The 24,592-nt window shown below is 51.0% G+C and overlaps 1 protein-coding gene across 1 annotated transcript in view; it reads left to right on the top strand.

Annotated features, from left to right (window-relative positions):
* MED26 (mediator complex subunit 26) overlaps positions 1-23,314 on the top strand; it is a 41,208-nt gene extending 17,894 nt beyond the window's left edge. The window contains exons 2-3 of the mRNA XM_055428798.2: positions 19,187-19,261; positions 19,938-23,314. Coding sequence (XP_055284773.2) covers positions 19,187-19,261; positions 19,938-21,590 — 1,728 coding nt within the window. The 3' untranslated portion in view covers positions 21,591-23,314. The remainder of the gene's footprint in view (positions 1-19,186; positions 19,262-19,937) is intronic.
* Positions 23,315-24,592: the final 1,278 nt, after the last annotated feature.

The following is a 24,592-nucleotide window of genomic DNA, read 5'->3' as shown; positions in this document are numbered from 1 at the left end:
TGTGAATCCCAGACTCCTAATCTGCCCCTCCCCTTTTCCCCTTTGCTAACTGTAAGTTTGTTTTCTGTGTCTGTGAGTTGCTTTTATTCTGTAAATAAATTCATCAGCATCACCTTTTAGATGGCACACATCAGTGATGTCATACGGTATTTGTCTCTTTTAGCCATGTTAACACTGAATCACTCTGCTGAGTACCAGAAACTAACACAACATTATAAATCAGCTGGACATCAATTAAAAACAAAAAAAGCTATCCAAATGAAGGTATCCCTTGAGAAGTAAAAGGGAGTGCTAAAGTAAATTACATTACAAATTTGTTTATCCATAAATGGTTTATTAAGAAGCAGTAAAGCTTCCACTTAAAAGCTAGTCTTAATAAAATTCTAAAACTGTTTAAAAAATATTAAATCCAGGACATGTGCTATAATACAGGAACTCAAGTGATCTAGGATAGCAGTCACCCCAGACCCCAGGAATACGGCAGCAGAAGTAACGCAGAGGTGGCATCCATCCTTGCTGCTCAGAGGAACATCTCAACTGATATCTATTTTCACCAGAATGTCTGTCAGAGGATCTCTGAACTCGTTCCTACCTACTCCTTTAGAGACTGTCTCTGTTATGCATGTTGGTGCCTTTGTTTTTCAGGAACTAGAAATATAAAGCTTACAAGCACCAGCTTGAGCCACACTGCCTGGACTTGATCTGGCTCTGTGACTGTGTGGCCTTGGGCGAGTTACCTAACATCTTTTGAGTTTCACTGTGCTTATGCAGAAGATGAGAGGTAGTAGTAATACCTATCTCCCGGGGTTGTTTTGAGGATTCACTGAGTTAATACATGTTGTGTCCACCCGACACACAGGCCTGCTTGTGCAATTTTATCACTGTTAGTATCTGCTCTCTACCTGACACTGAGCATAAGTAGAGGTGATTTGTGAGCTTGGTAGAGCTGAAGGATTTGTGACATATCCTAGTATAGTATTTTTAAAACTTTAATTAGCCACAAAAATACAAATGGAGGTTTCCTTCAAAAATCCAGATATATGACTTTTCTAGAAAATTTAGAATGCTGCCAGGCAGGAGATAACTGCCTGCCCACAGCAGTCTTCAGCTGGCAGTCCCAACCACTCCCTTATCATAGCATTTCTTTAAAAAATTACTTATTTTCGGTTGTGCTGGGTCTTCATTGTAGTGCACAGGCTTCTCACTGCAGTGGCTTCTCTAGAGCACGGGCTCTAGACATGCAGGCTTCAGTAGTTGTGGCACATGGGCTTAGTTGTTCTAAGGCATGTGGAATCTTCCTGAACTGGGGATTGAACCCGTGTCCCCTGCATTGGCAGACAGAGTCTCATCCACTGTACCACAAGTGATTGATTATTGCATGTTTTAACAGTGGCTGTGTGTAACAGCTGGCTCCCAAGGTTCCTGAGTGCTGGCTGGCGTGAGCTGAACACAGCACACTCTGGGGTTGAGACCCTACCCCTGTCCTGCTTGGATCTGGGCTGCAGGCCGCAGGCCCCTGTCCACGATGGCATCAGTGCCTTTGCAGCTGACTCCTGGGATGGTTCTCTTGGTTGGAGTGTCTTGGAGGCCAGCTACTCTGAAGATGTTTTGGGGCCAGCATTCTGCTCCAGACGCTTTGCTGCCCCGGGTTCTCTGGGACTGCAGGCTCAGGTGACCGCCTCTCCTGGCCCAGGGCTTGGGAGGAAGCCTTCCTCTAGTGTGTCGTGTTGGTGACTTTCTTCAGCTTTGCATACGGCCACTTTGTCCTGTTTCCTTGTCAGTCTCCTTTCTTCCCTGCCAAGAATGTAAGTCCCTCCAGCTCCCCCTGCTCCCTGAGTTCCTCCTCAGCACAAACACTTTTTGATTTTCCTGGTGAATACTTAGCCACTGAATGAATTCTGGTGTCTTCTCTCTGTGAGCTTATGCTGTTCCAGTGTGCAGTCTGAATGGTTTTGGCTCCCATGTCCAAGGTTTTCCTGATGTTGGAGACAGCCATTCCCTCTCTGTGTGCAGGGCACCTTTCCCCTTGGAAGTGGCAGCTCTGTCTTCTCGCTGTGTTCTGGCAGATCTCAGTCACCCTTGATAATCTCACCACTGAGCTGTAAAAATTGCTCTAGGTTTCAGCAAGATTAGTGCCATATTTGCTTCTATCCCAGCCAACCTCCCCAGGTAGAGTGACAGTCCCATTGATCCTCACCTGTCTTCTCAGAGCCTCGGAGTTAGAGGGGGCAGGGGGCACAGCAGCCTTCGGGCCGGTCCTGGAGGGTTGTGTGCACTGGGTGCTCTCTCCCTTCCTGCTGATGGAGTCATGGAATAGATGACAGAGGCAGGATAAGATAACAGCCCTGACATCTAGTCCAGTCTACCAGACAGCTGGGCCCGCCTCTTCAGGACCCCGTGCGTGGTACAACAGATTTGGCTCTGATTTCTTCCCCTTCTTTGTAGTGGGGTCATTGCATTGCCCAAGATGAGAGTGAAAACCAGTTGAGGCAGTACCAGTTGCCATGAAAGTATTTGGACCCCTAGGGCAGAACATTTGAATTTATTTCTGAGGGAAAAATGAGATAAGGAAGTTGTGAAGATGATCTTTACAACATTGTTTGCAGTAGGAGAACCAGAAGGAGATGGGATGCCCAGCAGTGGAGAAAGTCAAGGAAATTATGATGCATTAATGGGACGTTTAGCTGTTAAGCAATGGGAAGAAGTGTTCAATGAAAAAAAGAAAAACCAGTATCTGTGATACAGTTTCAGCTGCATAATTGTTGCAGACTTCGGATAAGAGCAGGAAAGTCACCCAGAGAAACATTGCCATGGCTCAGACTGGTTGGGGCTTGAGGGGCTAAGGCAGAACTTGGCCTCTGAGGTCAGACCTGAGCGTGTTGTTGTTCAAGAGTAATGAAGGTAGTAGCCTAGAAGATGCTCTCAGAGGAAAGGAAGACCAGAGTGGGTGGAGGAAAACTCCAGAACTGAGGGTGAGGAGCTTGGGCACCATCAAGCCTCAGGTCCTCATCATTGAGCCTGGTCAGTCTGTGTAAAAAGTTATGGGGCTGGATATAGGCGTGCTCAGACAAAGCAACCGTCACAAGTTGGCTAGGAGGTGAGCTTAGGTCCACCATATCAGGGTTGAAATCAGGATCCAAAGAATACATGCCTTAGATTATACAGTGGAGAAAAGACAGCCTCTTCAGTAAGTGGTGCTAGGAAAGCTGGACAGCTCCATGTAAAAGAATGAAACTAGAACACCTCCTCACACCATACACAAAAATAAACTCAAAATGGATTAAAGAGTTAAATGAAAGGCCAGAAATTATAAAGCTCTTAGAGGAAAACATAGGCAATACACTACTTGACATAAATCACAACAAAATCCTCTATGACCCACGTCCTGGAATAATGGATATAAACACAAAAATAAACAAGTGGGACCTAATTAAACTTAAAAGCTTTTGCACAGCAAAGGAAACTATAAACAAGGTGAAAAGACAACCCTGAGAATGGGGGGAAATAATAGCAAATGAAACAACTGACAAAGGATTAATTTCCAAAATGCAAAAGTAGCTCATACAACTCAATACCAGAAAAACAAACAGCCCAGTCCAGAAATGTGCAGAAAACCTAAACGAACATTTCTCCAAAGAAGATGGCTAATAAACACATGAAAAGATGCTCAGTATCACTCATTATTAGAGAAATGAAATCAAAACTACAGTGAGGTATCACCTCGTACTAGTCAGAATGACCACCATCAAACAAATGCTGGAGAGGGTGTAGAGAAAAGGGTACCTTCTTGCATTGTTGGTGGGAATGTAAATTGATACAGCCAGTATTGAGATTCCTTAAAAAACTAGGAATAAAACTATCATATGACCCAACAATCCCACTACTGGGCATATATCCTGAGGAAACCATATTTGAAAATGACACATGTACCCCAGTATTTACCCCAGCACTATTTACAATAACTAGGACATGGAAGCAACCCAAGATGTCTATCAACAGATGAACGGATAAAGAAGTTGTGGCACATACATTACTCAGCCATAAAAAGGAACACATTTGGGTCAATTCTAATGAGGTGGATGAACCTGGAGCCTATTATACAGAGCGGAGTAAGAAAGAAAGAGAAAAACAAGTAACATTGTCTACTAATTCATATATATGGAATCTGGAAAGATGGTACTGATGAACTTATTTGCAGGGCAGCAGTGGAGATGCAGACAGAGAACAGACTTGTGGACACATGGCGGGAAGTAGAGGGTGGGATAGATTGGGAGGGTACCACTGAAACAGGTGCATTATCGTATGTAAATAGACAGGCAGTGGGAATTTGCTGCATGACACAGGGAGCCCAACGCAGTGCTCCGTGACCGCTTAGAGGGGTGGGATGAGGAGGGAGGTGGCAGGGAGGTTCGAGAGGGAGGGGACATGTGTACACCTGTGGTTGATTCGTGTTGATGGATGGCAGAAACCACCACAGTATTGTATAGCAGTTATCCTTCAATTAGAAATAAATACATTTTTTAAAAAAGACATGCCTCATGGGGCTGGTGTGAGTGGATTTATTTGGAGGTGAGAGAAAGGGAGGCTTGGCTGCACCAAGGGTCCTAGCCACTTCTGAGGGTGGGAGCAATGGAGTCAGCCAGCGGTACTTAGAAAGCCTCAGTACCTATCGGGTGCAGAAGTGCCGCTAAGTGCATCTAGCGGTGATGCACCGCTAGATGATGCCTGGGCCCCAGATGCAGCTGTGGAGCTGCCTGGGGGTGGGACTACTCAGGCAGTGGAGAAGTGTGGTGAGAGAAGGAACGGGTCTGAGACTGTGCCTTGAAGAGCTCCGAGAGGAGGTCTTGAAAGTAGAGGGATGTCAGGATCTGCCCAGGATCCAAGAGATGAGGCAAGGCAGGACTGAAAGGTCCTCGGCTTTGGTGAAAACTTACCTGGGCAGAGCAGTTTGGGTGCATTGACAGCTTGCATGCTCAATCATGTCCAACTCTTTGAGACCCCATGGACTATAGCTTGCCAAGTTCCTCTGTCCATGGGATTCTCCAGGCAAGAATACTGGAGTGGGTTGCCATGCCCTCCTCCAGGAGATCTTCCCCACCTGGGGACTGAACCTGCATCCCTTCAGTCTCCTGCATTGGCAGGCAGGTTCTTTACCACTGGCACTGCCTGGGAGGCCCAGGTAGAGCTCTCTCTTACTTTCCCTTTCAGTATTAATGTAAGTTTTAGGGAAAACTTGTGCTGTTTCTTCACCTAGTTGCCATGGTCAGTTCTGTTTGGTATCCACCTGTAATGGTGGCTACAGAAAAGGGAAAAAATAAACTTTTTTTTAAAAGTTTTTAAGAATTGGTTTAAAAAGTGAGAAAGTAATAATAGAAAAATGATATACTGAGGGAAGTACAGTAAAAAGCGAAGTCTTCTGTGTCCCCAGTTCTCCTCAGTGTTCTTTGCCTGGTACATTTAAAGCAAGGAAAGGCTACTGTGCTTCTGCTGGAACTGGGTCCCACCTTGCCTTGAACACTTGATGACTGGATGTCATGTCTCGCTGCAGGGCTGTCCTCTGACATTCAGCCATGGGGCAGGCTCTCATCCTCGGGATCAATTTTGCCACCTTTCCTCTGTGGAATGCAGGTGGTTTGGGGTGAAACAGACGGTGCTGATAGGGTCCACACCAGCCCAGTGGGGACGACTGTTGAGTGGTCAGGCTTTACCAAGGGTCCACATCAGGGAAGACTGGGAGGAAGCAGTTGATTTGACTTTTGGTAGTAGGTGGCTTCGGGAGCCGTCGAGGTCCTCCCCTGTGCCCTCGTCTTCTGCCAGCAGCCTTCCATTCAGCTGCATGTCAGGCAGTGCTGCCACCTCGCAGATCGTGCTGCCACTGAATTAGCACGCTGGATTGTGGTGTTTGACTTCCCCATTGCTTTAATGTTGCCTTTGCAAAAATCTCACCTGGCTTTCCTTCCCCTGCTTATGTAATCCTTTGGAATCATTTCATGGTGGCCAAGGTAATTTAGAAAAAATCTTTGCCATTGTGGTAACTTCTAGAACCACTGTGTTGAAAATAGAAGACTCTCCCCAAAGCTATTGGGTCCTACTGACCAAACATGGCCACCCTGGTCATAGCCTTCTGATGCTCTTGTCTCAGCCTTCCCTCTGCTGGCCACCCAGACATGGTGCTTTTTCCCTTGTCTCCCATGGGGCTGTGTGTGAGCAGCACTGAGAGTTACCTCCCTATTCCCATGACCCTTGTGGGGCGGCTGGTGCAGGTGACAGCTGGCAACGGGAAAGGCCTGTTTGCCTTCCACATGCTAACTTGGTGACTGCAGATCCCAGCTTGCTACAGAGGGAGACCCCTGAGATGTTTATAATACTGGCTGAACATGGTGCCTAGCAATTGAGGACAGTAAGATGGGACTTCATTCATCTATCTGTCCTTCATTCACTCCCCTTGAGAGTAGTAAGGGTCTAGCTCAGCTGTCTAGGGGAAGGTGGAGGGCAGGCTTTCAGACACTTTCAGGCCCAGGAACTTAATACATTGGAGGAAACTGAAGAGTGAGGGGGAGAAAGAAGCTGTCAGATGCTCGGAAGCTGTTTTCTTGTCAGGAGGGTGGAAATAGGTTATCACTCACACCAGCTGTTTGAGAGAACAGACTGCTGTTTACCTAAGACGTTCTGTGGATGTTTGTGGCCACTGGCCTTTCCCATGTGAGGACAGGAGGTTGGCTCCCTCTCCAGGGTCTCCAGTTGAAAAATGACAAAACCCTCCAGGCAGGCTGAGGAGAGCACATGTCCTGAAGCTCAGTCTTAGGGAGCTAGTGAGCCTGTCATTTCATGACCTGTAAGACACTGCCACCCAGCTCCAGCCATGGTGCATTTCCTCCAGGAAAGCCAGGAATCACCTTCTCCAGGCCCGCAGTTAGGCTTGCAGTCTTGGTGCGCAGGTGTTGCAGGGCAAGCAGAATGGGTGGGGTGGGGGAGGGGCACAGCACGTGTGGATTGAGATGGTGCCTGCTGGAGCCCAGTCTGTTATGAGGAGTGCATTATACACACGTGCCTTTGTCACACAGTCCTTATGATACCCCCTGGAAGGCCTGGGCTTGACAGCCTTCTTCATTTCCCTGAAGGGAGAAGGAACTTTATGCCACTCCCTCCGCCCCAAGGGGAGCTAACCAACAAAGAAGCCTTCCTTCTCTTGCCTCCCACCCCCTCCTCCTTTTTCTCGGACCTGTTGCATCTGTCATCTGCCTCCATAGTCGTTTTACAAATTTATTGAGGTATAATTGACATATAATAAACTGTGCACACTTAAAGTGCCCAATTGGATATATTTTGATCTGTGAATACACTTGAGAAATCATCACCACAATCATGGTACTAAACATATTTCCAAAAGTTTTTTCTTCTCCCATTGTAATTTTCCCTTCAGCCCACCCCCATTCCTAGGCAACTGCTAATCTTGTCAGTGTAGATTAATCTACCTTGTCTAGAATTTTGTGAAATCGTGTACTCTTTTTTTTTTTAATCTAGGCTGTTTGTTCTTTCCTTATTTTAAGATTCATGCATGTAGTGTATATCAATAGTTTGTTGCTAAGTAATGTTTCATTTTATGAGTATCCTGCAATTTATCACACACGTGTTGATGGACTGTTGGGTTGCTTAATAATCTGGCAGAATGTCTTCCGAGGTGAGTATACCATCTCCTATTGCCACCCCACCAGCAGTGTATGAGTATCAGTTGTCCCACACTTTGGTGATCACTTAGTATGGTCAGTCTTTTTAACTTTAGCTATTTTAATAGGTATATAGTGATATCGCATGATGGTTTGAATTTGTCAGGAAGATCTGCTGGAGAAGGGATAGGCTATTCTCGGGCTTCTCTTGTGGCTCAGCTGGTAAAGAATCCCCTGCAACGTGGGAGACCTGGGTTCAATCCCTGGGTTGGAAGATCCCCTGGAGAAGGGGAAGGCTACCCACTTCTGTATTCTGGCCTGAATTCCATGGACTGTATATTCCATGGGGTCGCAAAGAGTTGGACACAGCTGAGCGACTTTCACTATGACTAATAAGGTTGAGTATCTCTTGAAGTGTTTGTGTTTGCCATGCATGTCTCTTTGGTGAAAGATTTGAATATCCTCATCATTTGCCCATTCCCCGCCCTTGGGTTCTTTGCATAATTATTGAATTGAAAGAGGTGTTTGTATATTCTAGAGACAAGTCCTTTCTTAGATACATGATTTGTGTATCTTTTCTCCCAGTCTGTGGCTTTCCTTTTCATTTTCATAGCAGTGTCATCTTTTGAAGAGCATATATTTTCAATTTTGATGAAATTCAGTTTGTTTTCTCTGTAGTTTGTGCTTTTTTGTATTATTACTAAAGTCTTTGCCTTTTGAACCCAAGGTCCTTAAGATTTTCCTCCCATGTTTTCTTCTGTAGAAAAGAAGACGACATTCTGTAGTTTAACTCTTAGGTTTATGATCTATTTTGTGTTAATTTTTGTGTATCTTGTGAGATAGAGGTCAAGGGTTTGATGTTTTCTTTCAGTGTTGTTTTTTGCCTATGGCTACCCAGTTATTCCAGCATTGTTTGTTGAAAGATTATTCATTCACTACTTAATTGCCTTACCACCTTTGTTAAGAATCAGCTAGCTGCCCATATGTGGGTGTGTTAAAGGACTATTCTGTTCCATTGATCTGTTCAGTTTGTCTTTGCACCAGTACTGTACTTAATATGGGCTCCCAATTTTCTCTTTTCCAAGTTTGTTACCTTTCTAGGAACTTTGTGTTTCCATATAAATTTTAGAATCAAGTTGTCAGTCTCTCCCAAAGACCCTGCTGGAATTCCATTTGGAATTGCATTGAATCTATAGATCAGTTTGGGGGAGAGCTGACGTCTTAACAATATCAACTCTTCCAAGCTATTGTCTTGGTATACCTTTCCATTGGGCTTCACTGGTGGCTCGGTGGTAAATAATCTGCCTGCTGATGCTGGAGACGCATGGTGGATCCCTGGGTCGGGAAGATCCCCTGGAGTAGGAAATAGCAGCCCACCCCAGTATTCTTGCTTTGGAAATCCCGTGGACAGAAGAGCCTGGCAGGCTGTAGTCCATAGGGTCAAAAGAGTCAGGCATGAGTTGTTAGCGACTAAACAACAGCAATCTTTCCATTAACTGATGCCCCTCTTAATGTCTCTCAGCCCTGTTTTGTACTTTTCAGTGTTGAGGTCTTTTGTCAAATTTATCTGTAAGTTCTTCATACTTTTAATTGCTGTTGTAAATGGAATTGGTTTTAAAATTTTCAGTTTCTGAATGTTGCTTGCATATAGAAATATCATAGAATTTTACATTGAACTTATATCTTGCAGCCTTGTTAAACTCACTTATTTTGTAGACTCTGTAAGATTTTCCATATAGACTGTTCTGTTATTGATGAATAAAGACAGCTTTACTTCTCATTTTTCAATCTAGATGGATTTTTCTTCCTCCCTCCCTCTTTTTCTTTCTTCCTTTTCTTTCCCTTGCCTTATTGTACTAGGTGGACTTTCCTAACAAAAATGAGTAGAAGTGGTGAGCACACATCCTTGTTTTTGTACCTGTTCCTAGGGGAAAAACATTCAGCTCTTCACCACCAAGTGTGATGTTAGCTGTGGGTATTACTAGGCTGAGGAAGTTCTCTTCTGTTCCTTGCTTGCTGAGACTTTTCATCAGAAATGGATGTTCAATTTTGTCAATTGTTTTTTTCTACATCTGTTGAAATGATCATAGGCTTTTCCTTTTTGGCCTCTTAATATGGCAGATTACATTGATTTTTGAATGTTAATCTGTCTTCCACACTTTAATTTCTAGTCTTTGTTTGCTATCTTCATTCCTGGTGTAAGCATGCAGAATTTTCCTTATCTGATTTGTTCCACTGTTCTCCCTTGAACCAGCTGTCTGTTCCTGCCCTTGGCATCAGTACGACTTGCTGGTGGCCCATTGCATGGAGACAGACATGGGCTAACTGCACAGGAGTAGAAGGTTCGATTAGTATTGAAACTGTGGCCAGGTGTGTAACGGGCACCCTGGCTTCCTCGTTGGGGAAGTGGCATAACACCTCCTCTGAAGGTCTGTGGTCTTAGGAGAGAACCTAAGTGGTAGGAGGCAGAGGCCCACCCACCCACCCAGGATGCTAGCTGGTGATGCCCAGGCAGTGGTTGCTGCCTGCCTGCCTGCCTCTCCTCAGTAACTTAAGAGCTTGCTCCTTCCTGGGAACTCTGACCTGCTCAGTGCTCCTTCTGTAGAACCTTCAGAATGCCCTTGTTTTCCCCAGACTGGCCTCTGCCCAGGGTAGGAGAGGTGTGGACACCTTTCTCTGTGAGCTGTGAAGCATAGCACATGCTTGGTATCTCAGAGGTAGTCTGGGCTTCTGGTCCAAGTTCTCAGACCTTGTTCTATGGGACCCTCAGAGGATCCGTGCCCCCCCATATGGGGGGTAGGGGGCTGGCCTGCCAGTACCTCTTCAGCTTCTTAAACCCCAGTAGCTTTGGCATCTGTTTCTAGGATGGGATGGCTTCTCAGACCAGTTTTTCCTAAAAGTGTAGCATATACCCAGAAGAGTGCGTACGTTTTAAGTTGATGTCTAAGTGCTTGTTTGTGAAGTGAACATACCCCAGTAACTCCCACCCAGGTCATGGAATAGAGCTTCTCCCCGGAAGTCATTCTTCTTCACTCTCCTAGCCTCTCCCCACCCCCAACTCCCCTGACTTCTGTCACCATGGACAAATTTTGCCAGCTTTTGAGCTTCCAGTCCAAAATAGATGTATTCTTTTGTATCTGGTTTTTTCATTCGACTTGTTTTGAGGTTTTATCTTCGATGTTATGTATATTAGTACTGTCTTCATTTGACATTGAACAGCTAGATCATGAGTTCATCAACTGTTTAGTGTTGGTGGCCCTGTGGATGGTTTTCAGACGGGACTGTCCTGAATATGGCTGCCCTGACCATTCTCGGCACGTGTGTGCTCAGGTTTCTGTTGGTCCCTACCCCAGAGTAGGATTTGCTGGGTGCTGGGGTGTAAATGTTCATCATACATGATGTTTGATGCCATGCACAGACTTCCCTTCTTGTTCCACATGATGATGTCCTTGGTTTTCTCCACGGCGGCTGTTGCAGGAATGCCCTCTGAGAAAATCCCCATACCCACAGCTGGTTTTCTGACTTCACACAAAGCCCAGGGCAGCAGGTGGGGGAAAGAGGTGGCCTTGAACCTGATGGCTCTCAAGTGTCGTCCCATGATGGCCCTGTGGTGATCCCTTTCTTGAGTGCTTGCTGTGAGCCAGTCAGACAGGTGGGTGTTTGTGTGCCCCTGCTCCCCTCCCAGGGGCCTGCAGGACACTTGCCATCCTCCCACTTCGTGGCTGAGGGACAACTGAGTGGGCTAGATGGGTGGGCTCGGAGCTCTCTGCTCACCTCCCGCGTGCAGTGTTCACGCGTGCTTTCTGCCCTGGAGTGTGTGCTGTAGCCCATTAGGCCACATCCTGCCTGATGGCTGTTGTGTCACATAGGACAGGCGCACCCACCCTCAGTTACCTTTGGGGCCTGGTGAGTTTGCAGATCTCAGATTCCTGTTCTGTGGAAGGAGACAAGGGCTCCTCCATACCTAACCCTGTGACTTGCCAAGTGACACATCCACTGTGGCACTGGCAGTTCCTGTTCCTCTGCTTGCCCACCCAGCTCAGAACAAACATGGTGGCCCAGTGTGGAGTGCCCAGGAAGGTGAGGGCCAGCAGACCCTGCGTGTCTGTCGCGTGTCTGTGACTCGCCCTCACTGCTTACCACAGGCAGCCTGGTCATCAGCGGTGGATGTGGTCGCTTTTACCCATCAAGCCTTGGCAGCCTCAGGTTCTGGGGCTACTTTGGGCTTGAGCCCCTCTGAGAAGGGGTGTGGCCTTGGCTGTCTCCCCGACAGCCCTCCGGCTGTCCTTTAGGAGCCCGCTGGGTGTCACCACCTTGGTGTTCCTGGCTGCTCAGTTCAGCCTCAGTTGCGGTGCCTCACCTGTTGCCTCTGTCCTTGCCTTCTGCCATTTCTACCCACGCCTCAGCACTGGGCCATAACCAGCCCTTCCTGTTATCTCCCTGGCCTGTGTTTGGTGCCTTGTTGAGGGAAGTTCTAGGTTCTCCCTTGTTCTCAGGACTCCCATAGCAGCCCAGGTGAGCAGACTGGCAGACTCTTGGTGCCACATTGGGCACTGCGCTGCCTTGAAAGGATCTTAGAAACCACAAAATGGCCTGGTGGACAGGGCTGCCCTGGCCTGACCCCCGTGGGCACAGTCTCCCCAGAGGGTAGTCAGCATGCCATTCAGTATCTATGGATGATCTGTGAATTTCCCAACATTCTGTGCAGGCTTCCTGACTCCTGGAAGGAGAGCCGGGCTCAGGTCGGTGGCTGGTCTTGCTTCAAGTCTTGGTTGGGCCGGCATTGAAAGCCAGGTCCGGCCCGGCTGCTTCTCTGCCCAGCCCAAGCACCAGGAGGTTTTCACTGGCAGCACGGGCATGCCCTGCTGTCACCTCACTCTTTCACTCAGCATTCTCTTGGAGATTGGCCCCATCACTTCCTAAAAAGCTGGCTGGTTCTCATTTTGGGTTGCCGGTATTCCAGGTGTATGTGGGCCGAGCACTGTGTGTGCCCCTCCCACGGGCATTGGACGTTTCATCTTACACAGCTGGTGTTCTTACTGGCTGCTTCTACAAGAGCGCGGCTGGGAGGGAGGACCCCAGCTGGTGTGCTGTGTGTTGTCACAGGCACTGACAGCCGGACCCTTCTGCGAGCATGGATGCGGACAGAAAACACTCTGCTTGGCTTTCTGACTTTGCAACTGCAAAGTGTGGGAATGAACCAGCTCCCAGATAGGACACACTGAGAACTCTTACGCTCTCTGAAAGGGCCAGGTTACAACAGGAATTGTGCGTTGACCTGATTCAGAGGTCAGGAGAGTTGAAGCTTGTGGTTTTGTTGGGAAGCGCTGCTGGGACAGATGAGAGAAGGGCCTGAGGGCCAGCACTGGGGAGAGAAGTGCTGGCCTTCCCCTCTGCCCCCCGCTTTGTCTGCAAGCCCCTCTCACCTCCGCAAGCCTCTCACAGAGGTCCCCTGGTTGGCCGCCGCTCATGGTAGCATGAGCTCATGGGCTTCCTCTTCCTGGGCTGCTCTTGAGGTGCAGGCAGTGTTCCCTGCCGGCTGCCTGGGCCAAGTCACAGCTGCAGTTGGCTGCTCTGGCCACGGGTGCTCTGCAGGCTGTGAGTGTACAGCAGGCAGGGCCACGCAGGCAGTGGCCACCCTCCAGCTGTGGACGCTCCCGGGGAGCAGATGGGCCCCACTGATGAGGAAGTGCTTTTGTGCTTTTGCAAGTGGTGTGCTTGGTGACTGCGGCTGAGACACAGCCCCCGCCCCAGTGTCGTTCTGCCTCTCAGCAGCCGTGAATGAGAGTGACTTAGCTTCTGTGGGTGTGAGGTTCCCATGGGGTCCTGGCAGAGGAAGGCACCTTTGAAAGCCAGGCAGGGCGCTGACAGGGCATCTGCCTGAGGAGGGTTCCCCTGGTGCCTGCCTGGCTGTGGGACAGAGCAAGGCAGAGCGGAGCCAGGAGGCTGTGCCTTGCAGAGCTGAGGGGTAGACTCAAGCAAGGCACATGAACTTCTTTTCGGGGAGGTGGGGTGGGACACACGCTGCTCACTGCCAGGCTCACCGCTTGCACTGGCTTGTGGTAGAGGCAGTTTGAGTCACAGAACGGCACCCGTTTTGGGAACGTGTAGAGTTCATCAGAAGCAGGAAGACTTGCTGTGGCTGAAGAGTGAGGCTGGGACCAAATCACAGACACACTCGCCTGGCAAAGCCCCTTTCACCTGCACACACACCCTCAGCAGACATGACTGACCCCTGCCGTGGGGCTGGCAGGGCATGGTGACTCAGCCAAGGATGAGCTTAGAATGCTCAGCATGTCGAAAAGCTCGTGGTTTGCTTGCTTCTGGGTGCCATCTGTGTCGTGTTTTGGTTTGGAAGGACAGCTTGCTTGCTGATGAACTGTTCCAAAGCCTTTTGAGCTAATTGGTTTTCGTAAATTCTAGTCTAGACTATTCTGCTTTAAAAAAACAAAACAAAAAGTGACTTCCATATGGCTGGTTTTAAAGTGAACTATCTTTTACCACTGGCCTGGCAGGTGTTAAGCCACCTGAAGGAGTTGGTGTGGGCTGTGCTGCATAGATGTAGGGCCACAGTGTGGTCACAGGCTGGCTAGACAGAGCAGGGTGAGTCCCACCTCGGTGTGTGCCATTTCCAGTGCCTGGCAGGGAGACTCCAGTGCTACTGTCGTTTACCAGGTGGTCTGCAGCTCAGGGCAGGCATTGGGGGTGGACCGAAGGCCCTGCTGTTGAAGATCTCTCCAGCTCTAGAGCACCCTGCGGGGGAGACAGAGGCAGCCCAGAGACTATCCGTTGGCGCTCTGGGCACGAAGCCAACCCTGTGTGGCCGCAAGGAGCTCTGTAACCTGTCCATTCTCCCACTGTGGCAGGCCAAGGAGAGTATGTGGGTGGGTGCTGTCACCAGCCTGGCGGTGTCTGGGAGCCCCCAGTAAAGCACCAGCTGGGCTGTGTGTGGTGGGCAGGCCCTGTGCCAGGCTAGTGCAAAGCCACTCTCCTCCATCTTCAGCTGCGTGGTGAGCACTGGACTTCTGTTACCTTCCTGGACCCTCAGATTTCTTATCTGTAAAGTGGAGTTTCAAGAAAGAGAAGCTAGAGACTTCGGTGCCTGCAGGAACCCAACAAGGAGTGGTCCTGTGAGAGTCAGGCTGAAATGACTTACTGCCCTAGCTTACTACTGCCTTTGGGTCTCACCAGTTCTTGAACTTGGGGAGTACAGGGTTTCCCCTTTGCCACCAGGGCTGCACACATCTAGAGGCACTGCCAAGAGATTGGGGATTTCGAGTGGAGTGGGAACCATTGATGTGTGGAGAAAAGGGAGCAGTGAGCGGGGATAGACGCCAAAGAAGTCTCAGTTCCTTGTTTCACATCAGAGTTGGAAATCCCCCACAGGGCAGTAATTACTCAGGGCCTGAGGTGTACCTACCTCTGCCCTGAATTACTGCTAGGAGGCTGATCAGTGGTGGATCTGCCCCTGTGGGCCGGCCCCACCTCTGCACATGGATCCAGATGCAGAGCAGTGACCCAGCCGCAGAACAGCTCTCAGACATGTGCTGAGGGAGTCGTGACATCCTGTACTAGATGGTCTGAACTCTCACCCCAGCTGCTTCTCAGGGCTGTCACCCTCCCTTGGTTCTGTCAGTTAGGGCCTGTCACTTGTGGGCATCCAGTGTCCCTTCCTCCTTCTCATCCACTGTGAGTCGAGCAGCAGGTGTTGTGGGCTCGCCTGGCTGCAGTCGTGGCCCCGCCCTCGATGAGGGGCTCTCCAGAGGGAGGCCCTGCTGCGTGCCCTCTGTCCTCTCCTGATGGGGGGCTGCATGAGAACCCTGGGGCCTGGGTTGGCGGTAAGGGGGTCCCCTCCTCGCTTGCCAGCGTGTGCCCCGGACATCCCTGAGGGGTAAATGGGGACATGTTTGGGAAGGGTTCTTTCTCTCCCCTCCCTGAGCCCGGCTGGGAGGAGCCCAGTGTAGGGGGCTACTTCCCCTCCTTTCTGCCTGGGATGGATACTGTTTCACTTTCCCGTCTGACCTTGGATACCCAGTTGTCCCTTGTGAATCTCGAGTCTAGAATCTGCAAGCCCTTGGCACGATAGAGGAGTCAGTTCCACCCGTGGTCACCAAGTGACTATTCACCTGGGCCTCACCCGGGCTGCCGCCCACTTCCCACAGAGTTCTGGCCCTGCCTCTGCTCCTCGGGGTGCCCCGCTGCTGCCTGGCCTGTCTTGCCTGCTCCCTGCCTTTCTAGAGGAACCCTCCCTGCTCCTGACACTTCTTCCTTGGCTCCTGCCCTGAGGACATTTAGGCATCCACATGCACAGGGGCAGACATCATCACCTGAAAGGATATTTGCTTGCAATAAAGAGGCCATTCAAATAATGAAAATATGTGGACTGGGACAATGAACAATTTACAGGAGAAGTCAACGTTAGTAGAAAGGGGAGGTGACACTTGGCTGCACTTATTATTAAGGAAATAAAGATTAATCTGAGACTATTGAAGGAGTCCTGATGAGAAGATGAGGCTGCAAGTGTTCAGACATCCCTCACATGTGAACTCTGCTCCTTTTGGGAAAGCTGTTTGTGGCAAGTGGTTTTGAGAGGTGGTTTTTTGTTTGTTAGTTTTGTTTTGGTTTCATTCCCTGGGAATGAATCCCAGGGGAGATATCCAAAGGCCATGCATGTGCCAGGCTCTTCCTGAGAGCAGGAGGCTATGAATGACCCTTGGGCTCTCTGGCCTGTAGAATTGCCCCAAAGCCCCCCTTGGGGTCAGCATCTGGGAGTGGCTCAGAGGCTTCCTCCCTGCGCAACAATGGCATACTGTCTCTGCTATGATTGTGGGTGAATGTATTTTTGGACTGACAGGTGCCAGGAAGGACCTAAAAACAGGGTGGTCTGTTAGGGTAGTAGGAGCAGTTTAGCTCCCACTGTGGCTGAAGTTAATGGAAGGCAGTTGTGTAGTCAGCCTACTTTCCCCAGGTCTGCTCTTCCTGCTGGCATCCTGGCTCACTCCAAGGTCTTTGCTCTGGACCTCTCTCCCCTGTCCCAGGCTTTGATACCATCTCACCTTCTCTGGAGATGTTGAGGCTTCAGCTGTCCACCTCGGAGGCCCAACTTATATACTGCTCTCACCACAGGCACCCCTGGCCTGCCTTTTACCTGACACCTACCTACCTCCCTGCCCCAGCAGTTCTGTACTGGTTTTTTTTAACAGGCCTGGAGCCTGGCTAGAAGCCTCCCCTTGGCTATATCTGAGCCTTGGCGTCTCTGCTGTGCATCGGGCCCTCTCACTGAGGGTGGAGGCAAGGGCCACAGGCTGCTGGGCTATCACTGTCTGCTGGATCTGAGGCTGGAGGCCCAACCTCGCACTGCATAGAGCCCAGGACGCCTGCCTGTTAGCTGTCGTGAGGGCAGAACTTGGTCTGCTTCCTGGTCCTTAGGGCCTGATTGCCTCCAGAATACCCAGGTAATTGCTCCCTACACAGTGCTCAGTGCCCTTGCTAAGCATGGCTGGAGCAGGGGGCGGCAGAGCCAGAAGGATGAGCCCTCAGGGCGGTCCTAAACTTGAGGAAGGCAGCAGACACAGTGCTTTCCACAGGGCCGAGAGCCTGAGCGCCTCCTCAAAGCCGAAAGCCTCTTTGGATACCCTCCTGAGTGTAAGAGCTGCTCGGCTGTGACAGTGGGGTGACAGGCCTTACCCCAGCCCCACGCTGTGCAGCTTCCAGGAGGGTCTCTGGCTGTGCAAGGGTCTACAGCGCCAGCTTGCTCCAACCCCCGGAGTTGCTCAGGTGTTCTGCCTTCCCCCCCGCATCTGGCAGCAGGACAGTGTCTGCCCAAGGACAAGGACACTCTGTGCCCCTGGGCTCACTCTGTGGGCACTGCTAGTTCAGGAGTGTGTAGGGACTCAGGGCTCTAAATATACCAGGGTGAGGTCACTGGGGTGGAGAGAGGCCATGTGGCAAGCCCAGGACCCTATCAGGGCCAGAATCCCAGGGCTGGGGACAGGGAGCAGATGGCCTTGTTCCTGTGGGACCAGCCTCCTCACTGCCCGGTTTGTCAGGATATTTTCTTAGACATCACTGCTTTGGGGCTCCAAAAAAATCTTTGTCTACCCCAGGGTTGCAAAGATAGTCTCCTGTTTATTCTAGAAGCCTTAGAGTTTTTGCTTTCACATTTAGATCTGGGGTTCATTTTAATTTTTGAGTAAGCTGGAGAAGGCAATGGCAAGCCACTCCAGTACTCTTGCCTAGAAAATCCCATGGATGGAGGAGCCTGGTAGGCTGCAGTCCGTGGGGTCGCTAAGGGTCAGACACGACTGAGCAACTTCACTTTCACTTTTCACTTTCACACATTGGAGAAGGAAATGGCAACCCACTCTAGTGTTCTTGCCTGGAGAATCCCAGGGACGGGGGAGCCTGGTGGGCTGCCGTCTGTGGGGTCACACAGAGTCAGACACAACTGAAGTGACTTAGCAGCAGCAGCAGTATGCTGTGATGCTTAGTGTAATTGGAATCAACCATCTGTATCTCCTGTGACTTTTCATCCACCATGGTTTGAAGTTCATCTTGTTGATGTACTGAACTTGCAGTGTGCTCATTTCTAGAGCTCTTGTATTTCTTGTATTTCTTAGTTTGTTCCTTCAACTTTTGGACGACAGTCGTGTCATTACAACATACGACCACGTGACCCATCCTTTACATCACATTCATAAAATGTAATGGCAATAATAGTTAGCACCCTCCCCTTGAGGTTGTGGTAATCAGTGGGGTAGTGCTGTGTGGAAACGGACCTTGGGTGGACCTGGGCATGGCTTATAGCGCATGTCACCCGGGGCATAGAATTGCTTGGTCACGGGACACACAAGTGTCTGATTTGACCAGACACAGCCCAGTGCTCCCCAGAGTTGGCCGCACCCCAGAACTACCTGGTGTTGTCAGATGCCATTTCCAGCAGTCTGGTGTGTATTCATTGCAGCCCCTTGTGGGTTCGGTCTGCCTCGCCTGATGACCAAGAGTTGAGCACTGCTGCACAGTCTCTTGTTGTGTCCAGTCCCTAGTCGTGTCTCCTGGCCCATGTTTTCTGTAGGCCCAAATAGAGATCTGTGGGGCCCTGTGGCATTGGTCTTCTCCCACTTCGTGACTTCTGCTCTCCTTGTGATGTCTTTAGATGAACTCTATAAAGATCTTGTTAATGCAACTAAATTGATTAGATTATTATGCACAGCTGTTTTAAACGTGGTGCATTTTATTCAATAAATCCTTCAACCTCCCATCAGATGGCAGATTTGAGTGCATTTTCCACATCAAGAGTGAATCTTGTTTCATAAATGTGAATTTCAGTTGTGTGGTGGCCACTTGGGCAGATGGGAGGGTGCGTACTAGGTGCCGTGTGCCCTGGGAGCAGGTAGGAGGCTGCCGGAGGTGGGTCTCTGGTGATGCTGGCTCCACTGGCTCTTGGGAAAGGGCGAGTTCTGGAGCAGGCCAGCACAGGGGGAAGTGCCTAGCGTTTGACAGTGCCTCTTGTTTCACAGATCCGGAACATGGTGGCGGTGCAGGAAGTCATCTCCAGCCTGGAGAAATACCCCATTACCAAAGAGGCACTGGAGGTGAGCGTTCCAGGTCTGAGCACTAGGGCGGGCAGTGAGGGCGGGGCCTTGGCTGCCCCAACCCTGGGCTTTCTTGACTTCTTGGAGCCTCAGAGACTTTGCTTACTGACCCAGCAAAGCCTTAAAGGGAGGAGTGAGGGGGGCATGCCCTCCTGGCCTGCACTGTGCCAGTCCACAGCACATGGGCACTGCAGGAAATACGAGAGGCTTTAGTTCAGAGGTGAGGCCCCTTTCTCTGCAGGAGGCCCTGCACCCTCTGCAGTGCGCAGCAGACTCCAGTGAGTGATGCTGGCTCATGGTCCCGTGTGCTGTTGCCTTTGCCACCATGTACTCTCACCTAGAAATCTCCCCTGGCAAAGTGTCTCTGTAGTGGCCTTGAATGGTCCGTGGCCTTCAGGAGTTGGAAGCCTGTGAGATGATGCTTCTGAGAATGCTCTGTCTGTCCCATGGACTGTAAGATCTGAGGACTTGGGTTTGAGAATTTAAATGTCACGAGGGACCCAAAATCTTCACAGATTTGTGTTTGGAAGACCAGTGGTTTAGGGGGCCTGTGCGGTCATTTCAAAGATACAGAGCCCTTCCCCCAGCTCCATGGGATGCTCAATTTCTCTCCCAGCTCCCTTTTCATGGGGTGTCCCTGTCCTAAAAGTGTGTCATTGTGTCTCTCTGGCTGTAGGAAACCCGCCTTGGGAAGCTCATCAACGACGTCCGCAAGAAGACGAAGAACGAGGAGCTCGCCAAGAGGGCCAAGAAGCTGCTGCGGAGCTGGCAGAAGCTCATCGAGCCCGTGCACCAGAATGAGGCTGCGCTGCGGGGGCTGGCGGGTGCCCCCGGCTCGGCCAATGGTGGTGCCCATAACTGCCGGCCAGAGGCAGGGGCGGCTGGCCCACCCAAGAGCGTCCACGACCTGAAGTACCGCAATGACATGCCAAGGCTGTGCGGGCAGCGGCTGGACAGGTTGGGCAGCCGCAAGCGCCGGGGAGACCAGCGTGACCTCGGTCACCCTGGGCCACCTCCCAAGGTCTCCAAGGCAAGCCACGACCCCCTGGTACCCAACTCGTCCCCCCTGCCCACCAATGGGATCAGTGGGAGCCCCGAGAGCTTCCCCAGCCCTCTGGACAGCAGTGGGCACGTGGGCCCTGAGGGCAATCGCCTGGAGCATGGCGAGAACGACAAGCACAGTGGCAAGATCCCCGTCAATGCCGTGAGGCCGCACACCAGCTCCCCGGGCCTGGGCAAGCCCCCCGGGCCCTGCTTGCAGACGAAGGCCGTGGTGCTGCAGCAGTTGGACAGGGTGGACGAGACTCCAGGGCCCCCCCACCCCAAGGGGCCACCTCGCTGCTCTCTCAGTTCCCGGAACTCACGGCACGAGGGCTCCTTTGCCCGGCAGCGGAGCCCATACACATACAAGGGCTCCCTGCCCAGCCCATCGCCTCGGCCCCAGTCGCTGGATGCCACGCAGGTGCCGTCACCACTTCCGTTGGCCGAGCCATCCACGCCCCCTGTGCGGCGACTCGAGCTGCTGCCCAGCGCAGAGAGCCCCGTGCGCTGGCTGGAGCAGCCGGAGGGCCACCAGCGGCTCGCAGGGTCGGGCTGCAAGGCGGGGCTGCCACCAACTGAGCCCCTCCTGCCCCGGGCAGGCTTCTCCCCAGACTCCTCCAAGGCAGACAGCGATGCTGCCTCCTCCGGTGGGTCGGACAGCAAAAAGAAGAAGAGGTACCGGCCTCGTGACTACACGGTTAATTTGGACGGGCAGGTGGCTGAGGCCGGTGTCAAGCCTGTCCGGTTAAAAGAGCGGAAGCTCACCTTTGACCCCATGACGAGACAGATCAAACCTCTGACCCAGAAAGAGCCAGTGCGGGCCGACAGCCCCGTGCACACGGAGCAGCCCAGGACAGAGCTGGACAAGCCCGAGGCCAAGGCCAGCCTCCAGAGCCCTTTTGAACAGACGAACTGGAAGGAACTGTCGCGCAACGAGATCATCCAGTCCTACCTGAGCCGGCAGAGCAGCCTGCTCTCGTCATCGGGCGCGCAGACCCCGGGCGCTCACCACTTCATGTCCGAGTACCTGAGGCAGGAGGAGAGCGCTCGGCGTGGGGCGCGGAAGCCGCACGTGCTGGCGCCGCACGGCCCGCCCACGGACTTCCCCGGGCTGAGCCGCGAGGTCACCCGGGACGACCTGGACAGAATCCAGGCCCGCCAATGGCCAGGGGTGAACGGGTGTCAGGACACACAGGGTAACTGGTATGACTGGACGCAGTGCATATCGCTCGACCCGCACGGCGACGACGGGCGGTTGAACATTCTGCCTTATGTCTGCTTGGACTGACCGGCCCTTCGGGCTCTAAGTGCATTCCCACCTTGCAGTCAGCCATGGAGGACGGGCGCCAGGGCCCGCCATCTCCAGTGGTTGGGAATCCGGGGGTCCGGCCCGGGGCGGGAGGGAGGGGGTGAGAGTCTCTAGGTCTCTCTGCACTCGTCCCTCTAAATTCTCCTTTTGTGAAATGCTGCTACCAGTTTACTAACAAAATTGCAAAGGAAGGACCGTGTGGAAGGAAGGCCAGCAAAGTGAGTTCAGAACTCTATAGCAAACCAGCTATAAAAAGCGTTCGTCTCCCACCCCAGAAGAGGTGCGGACACTTCCCAGCCCTGGCGAGCTGGGACCTCAGTTGCAGGCAGGCACAGAAAACCTGTGGGAGAGGTCACCTTTAACACAGCGACAGAAGCACGCATCTCATCTCTTTGCATTTTCTGTTTTTTAACATGGCCCTAAGTGTTTGAGGCAGTGGGCAACACTGCGGCCTCGGTTTGCACCCCACCTGGCCAGCTTTCCCATCACGGTGCCTCAGCTGTAGCGAGCTGCTGGCATCAGGCAGGCCAGCTGGCCAACCAGTTCAACCCATGCTCCCTGGGCGTCCACACATTTGTATCTGGTTTCAGTTACAGCCCAGTTTTTAAAGAAATGCTGCAGAAATTTGTTTTCTAAAGTTTATTTTGCCCCCTCTTCCATCTGACCACCAGACGAATAACTTGCCTTTCGTTCTTCCCTCTTCAGTTTCCCCTTCCCACACATATCTAGAAAAGTTCACCTTCTGGAGTTCCCTTCCCCTCAAAACACAAAAGTAACCGCGGGTGCTACTGGTGTGTAAGCTGTACTGTTGGGCGAAAAGAGACCTGTCTGTATGCTGGAAACACTCATAACCATTCCTTTAGATTCGTTTGCCTTATGGTTATTTGTCATAAACGCGATTTGCAAAAACAAGGAGCCTTAGTGAATGTACAGTACCTAGACTTCTGTGTTCTCAGGACGCAGAAGGGAGCAACTTTGCTATTTGGTCCAGTAAGTGGACACCTTGTGATATAAATGTGGAAATAATAATAATAAAAAAAAAACATTTGCACAAACCAGTCTGAGAATTGATTTTTAATTTGGTCCTTTATAGCCACATTCATCCTTTCTGGATTAGCCAAGAGAACCTGGACTCCATGTCCAAGGTTCAGGCCCCATAGCTGGCCAGGCTGTGGGGAGGAGGGCAGGGCAAAGTCACCAAGTCAAGAAGCCTATTCGCCTTCTGCATGGAGACTGACCTCCACCTTGCCTTTCATTCATTCAGGGTCACAGTGCCTCTCCCACCTCCAGAGTCACTTGCTAACTCTGGGTGACAGAGTCGGAGAGGCCACATCTGTCTCCATTCCAGACCTCACTTTCCCTAGAAAGAGAGAGCTTTGCCCTCCCAAGCAGGCTCCACAACCCAGGTTTCAAGTGACCTTGTCTTATCCCCTGAAATATTTGTAGTTCTTCCTTGACTATTATAAAGTGATGATCTTTTAATTCTCCCTCATCTCTGAAACCATAAGCTTTGGCTGGAATAGGTCATCTTGACCATATTTACTTGATTTCACAGATGAGGAAGCAAGTCCCCCTTTAGAGGAGCAGCCCCACCAGGCAAATCAGGAGGTCCAGAAACAAGCAATTAACCCAGAGCCATAGTTTCAGAGCCTTGAGGAATTCTGACATAGCCCTGGTGCAGGGCATACTAGAAGTGGGTGAAGTAGCTTTGAGGGCAGTCTAAGGTTAAACTCTGCCCCTGCCATCTACCATCTGTATGGACCTCGGCTATTCACTTTACTCCTATACACCTGTCCTCATTTGGGAGATATAAGTGATACCCCAAAGCTGTGAGGGTTAAATTATATCCAGATTTAGGCGGGGCGGGGGGCAGGGGGTGGGTGTGTAGTGCGGGGCAAAAGCTTGTTGTCAGGACCATTTGTGCTGTGGAATAACTAGTTTCCTCAGTCCACTGTGCCTGTTTTCTAACCTGTAATGTGGCCAGCTGACATGTGGGTATCCTAAGGATGACATCCTTCTGACAAAGAGTCAGAGTCACAGCTGGAAGCTATTAAGGTGCAGGTTGGCACCCCATGAGCATCTTTTTCTCAGACCTGGGCTCTGAGGGAGGTCACTGCTCCTTCACCCGCTGCAGGCACCTCCTCTCCTGTGTCTGAGTATCTAGTAAGCTCTAGAGTACAGATACTGCTTGACTTTGAGAACACAAGGTTAAGCTGTGACTTCCCACCAACATTTTGCGGATCAAGTTGGGTTGCCACTTTTTAATTTGCCAAGTAGAGATACAGTAGAAGGAAAATTTTAAGACTCCCTATCGCCCCCAAAGTTGGAAGTACATAATTTTGCAAACAAAGTCCTGCAGTGTAAGATCATCTTGCTGAAAACACCGCTTTGTTTTCCTCCGTTGCGGCTTTTTGCTGCTCTATCCCAACCGGTCCTTGAGCATTAGCAGTAGGGGCCAGCACTACGCCCCTCCCTCCTGCAGATCCCTAGAGACAGGTGCCCGAGAAGGTTGCCATTACTGCGACTCCCAAACTGGCCAGAGGACCCGTGCCATGTCGCTTCCCTTCTCTGGGCTTCGGTCCATCAGTTGGTGAAATGAAGACAGTAATACCGCACAGCGCATTCCCAGAACGTGCTCCAGGGCGCTCTGGGCTGACCCTTCTGTTGGGAGTGCGGCCACGGGAGTTCGCTCCCGCTTTGCAGAAAAAATTTAGCCCATGGAGAGGTTTACACCATTCGGTTTCTCCTCCCGAAAGGTCTAGTCTTTTACCTTTGTCTTCCGACCATCAGGAATCTGGCTGGAGGGCGCCAATGCAGCCCGGATATCGTGGTTTGACCCGCGAACTCGATCGCCCGCTCACAGACACCGACATAGCGGGGTCCTACCGCTCCCTTCCGCCTGTGCACCGGGACCCAGTTAGGCTCCCTCAGGCCAGCCCACTACTCTCGGAGCCCTTCTGGGCTCACGGCCCCCTTGCCTT

This window comes from Moschus berezovskii, chromosome 8 (genome assembly GCF_049115385.1).
Source record: "Moschus berezovskii isolate FMDL1 chromosome 8, NW_MosBer_1.0, whole genome shotgun sequence".
Classification (NCBI taxonomy): domain Eukaryota; kingdom Metazoa; phylum Chordata; class Mammalia; order Artiodactyla; family Moschidae; genus Moschus; species Moschus berezovskii.
This window is presented reverse-complemented; position numbering and strand designations above follow the sequence as displayed.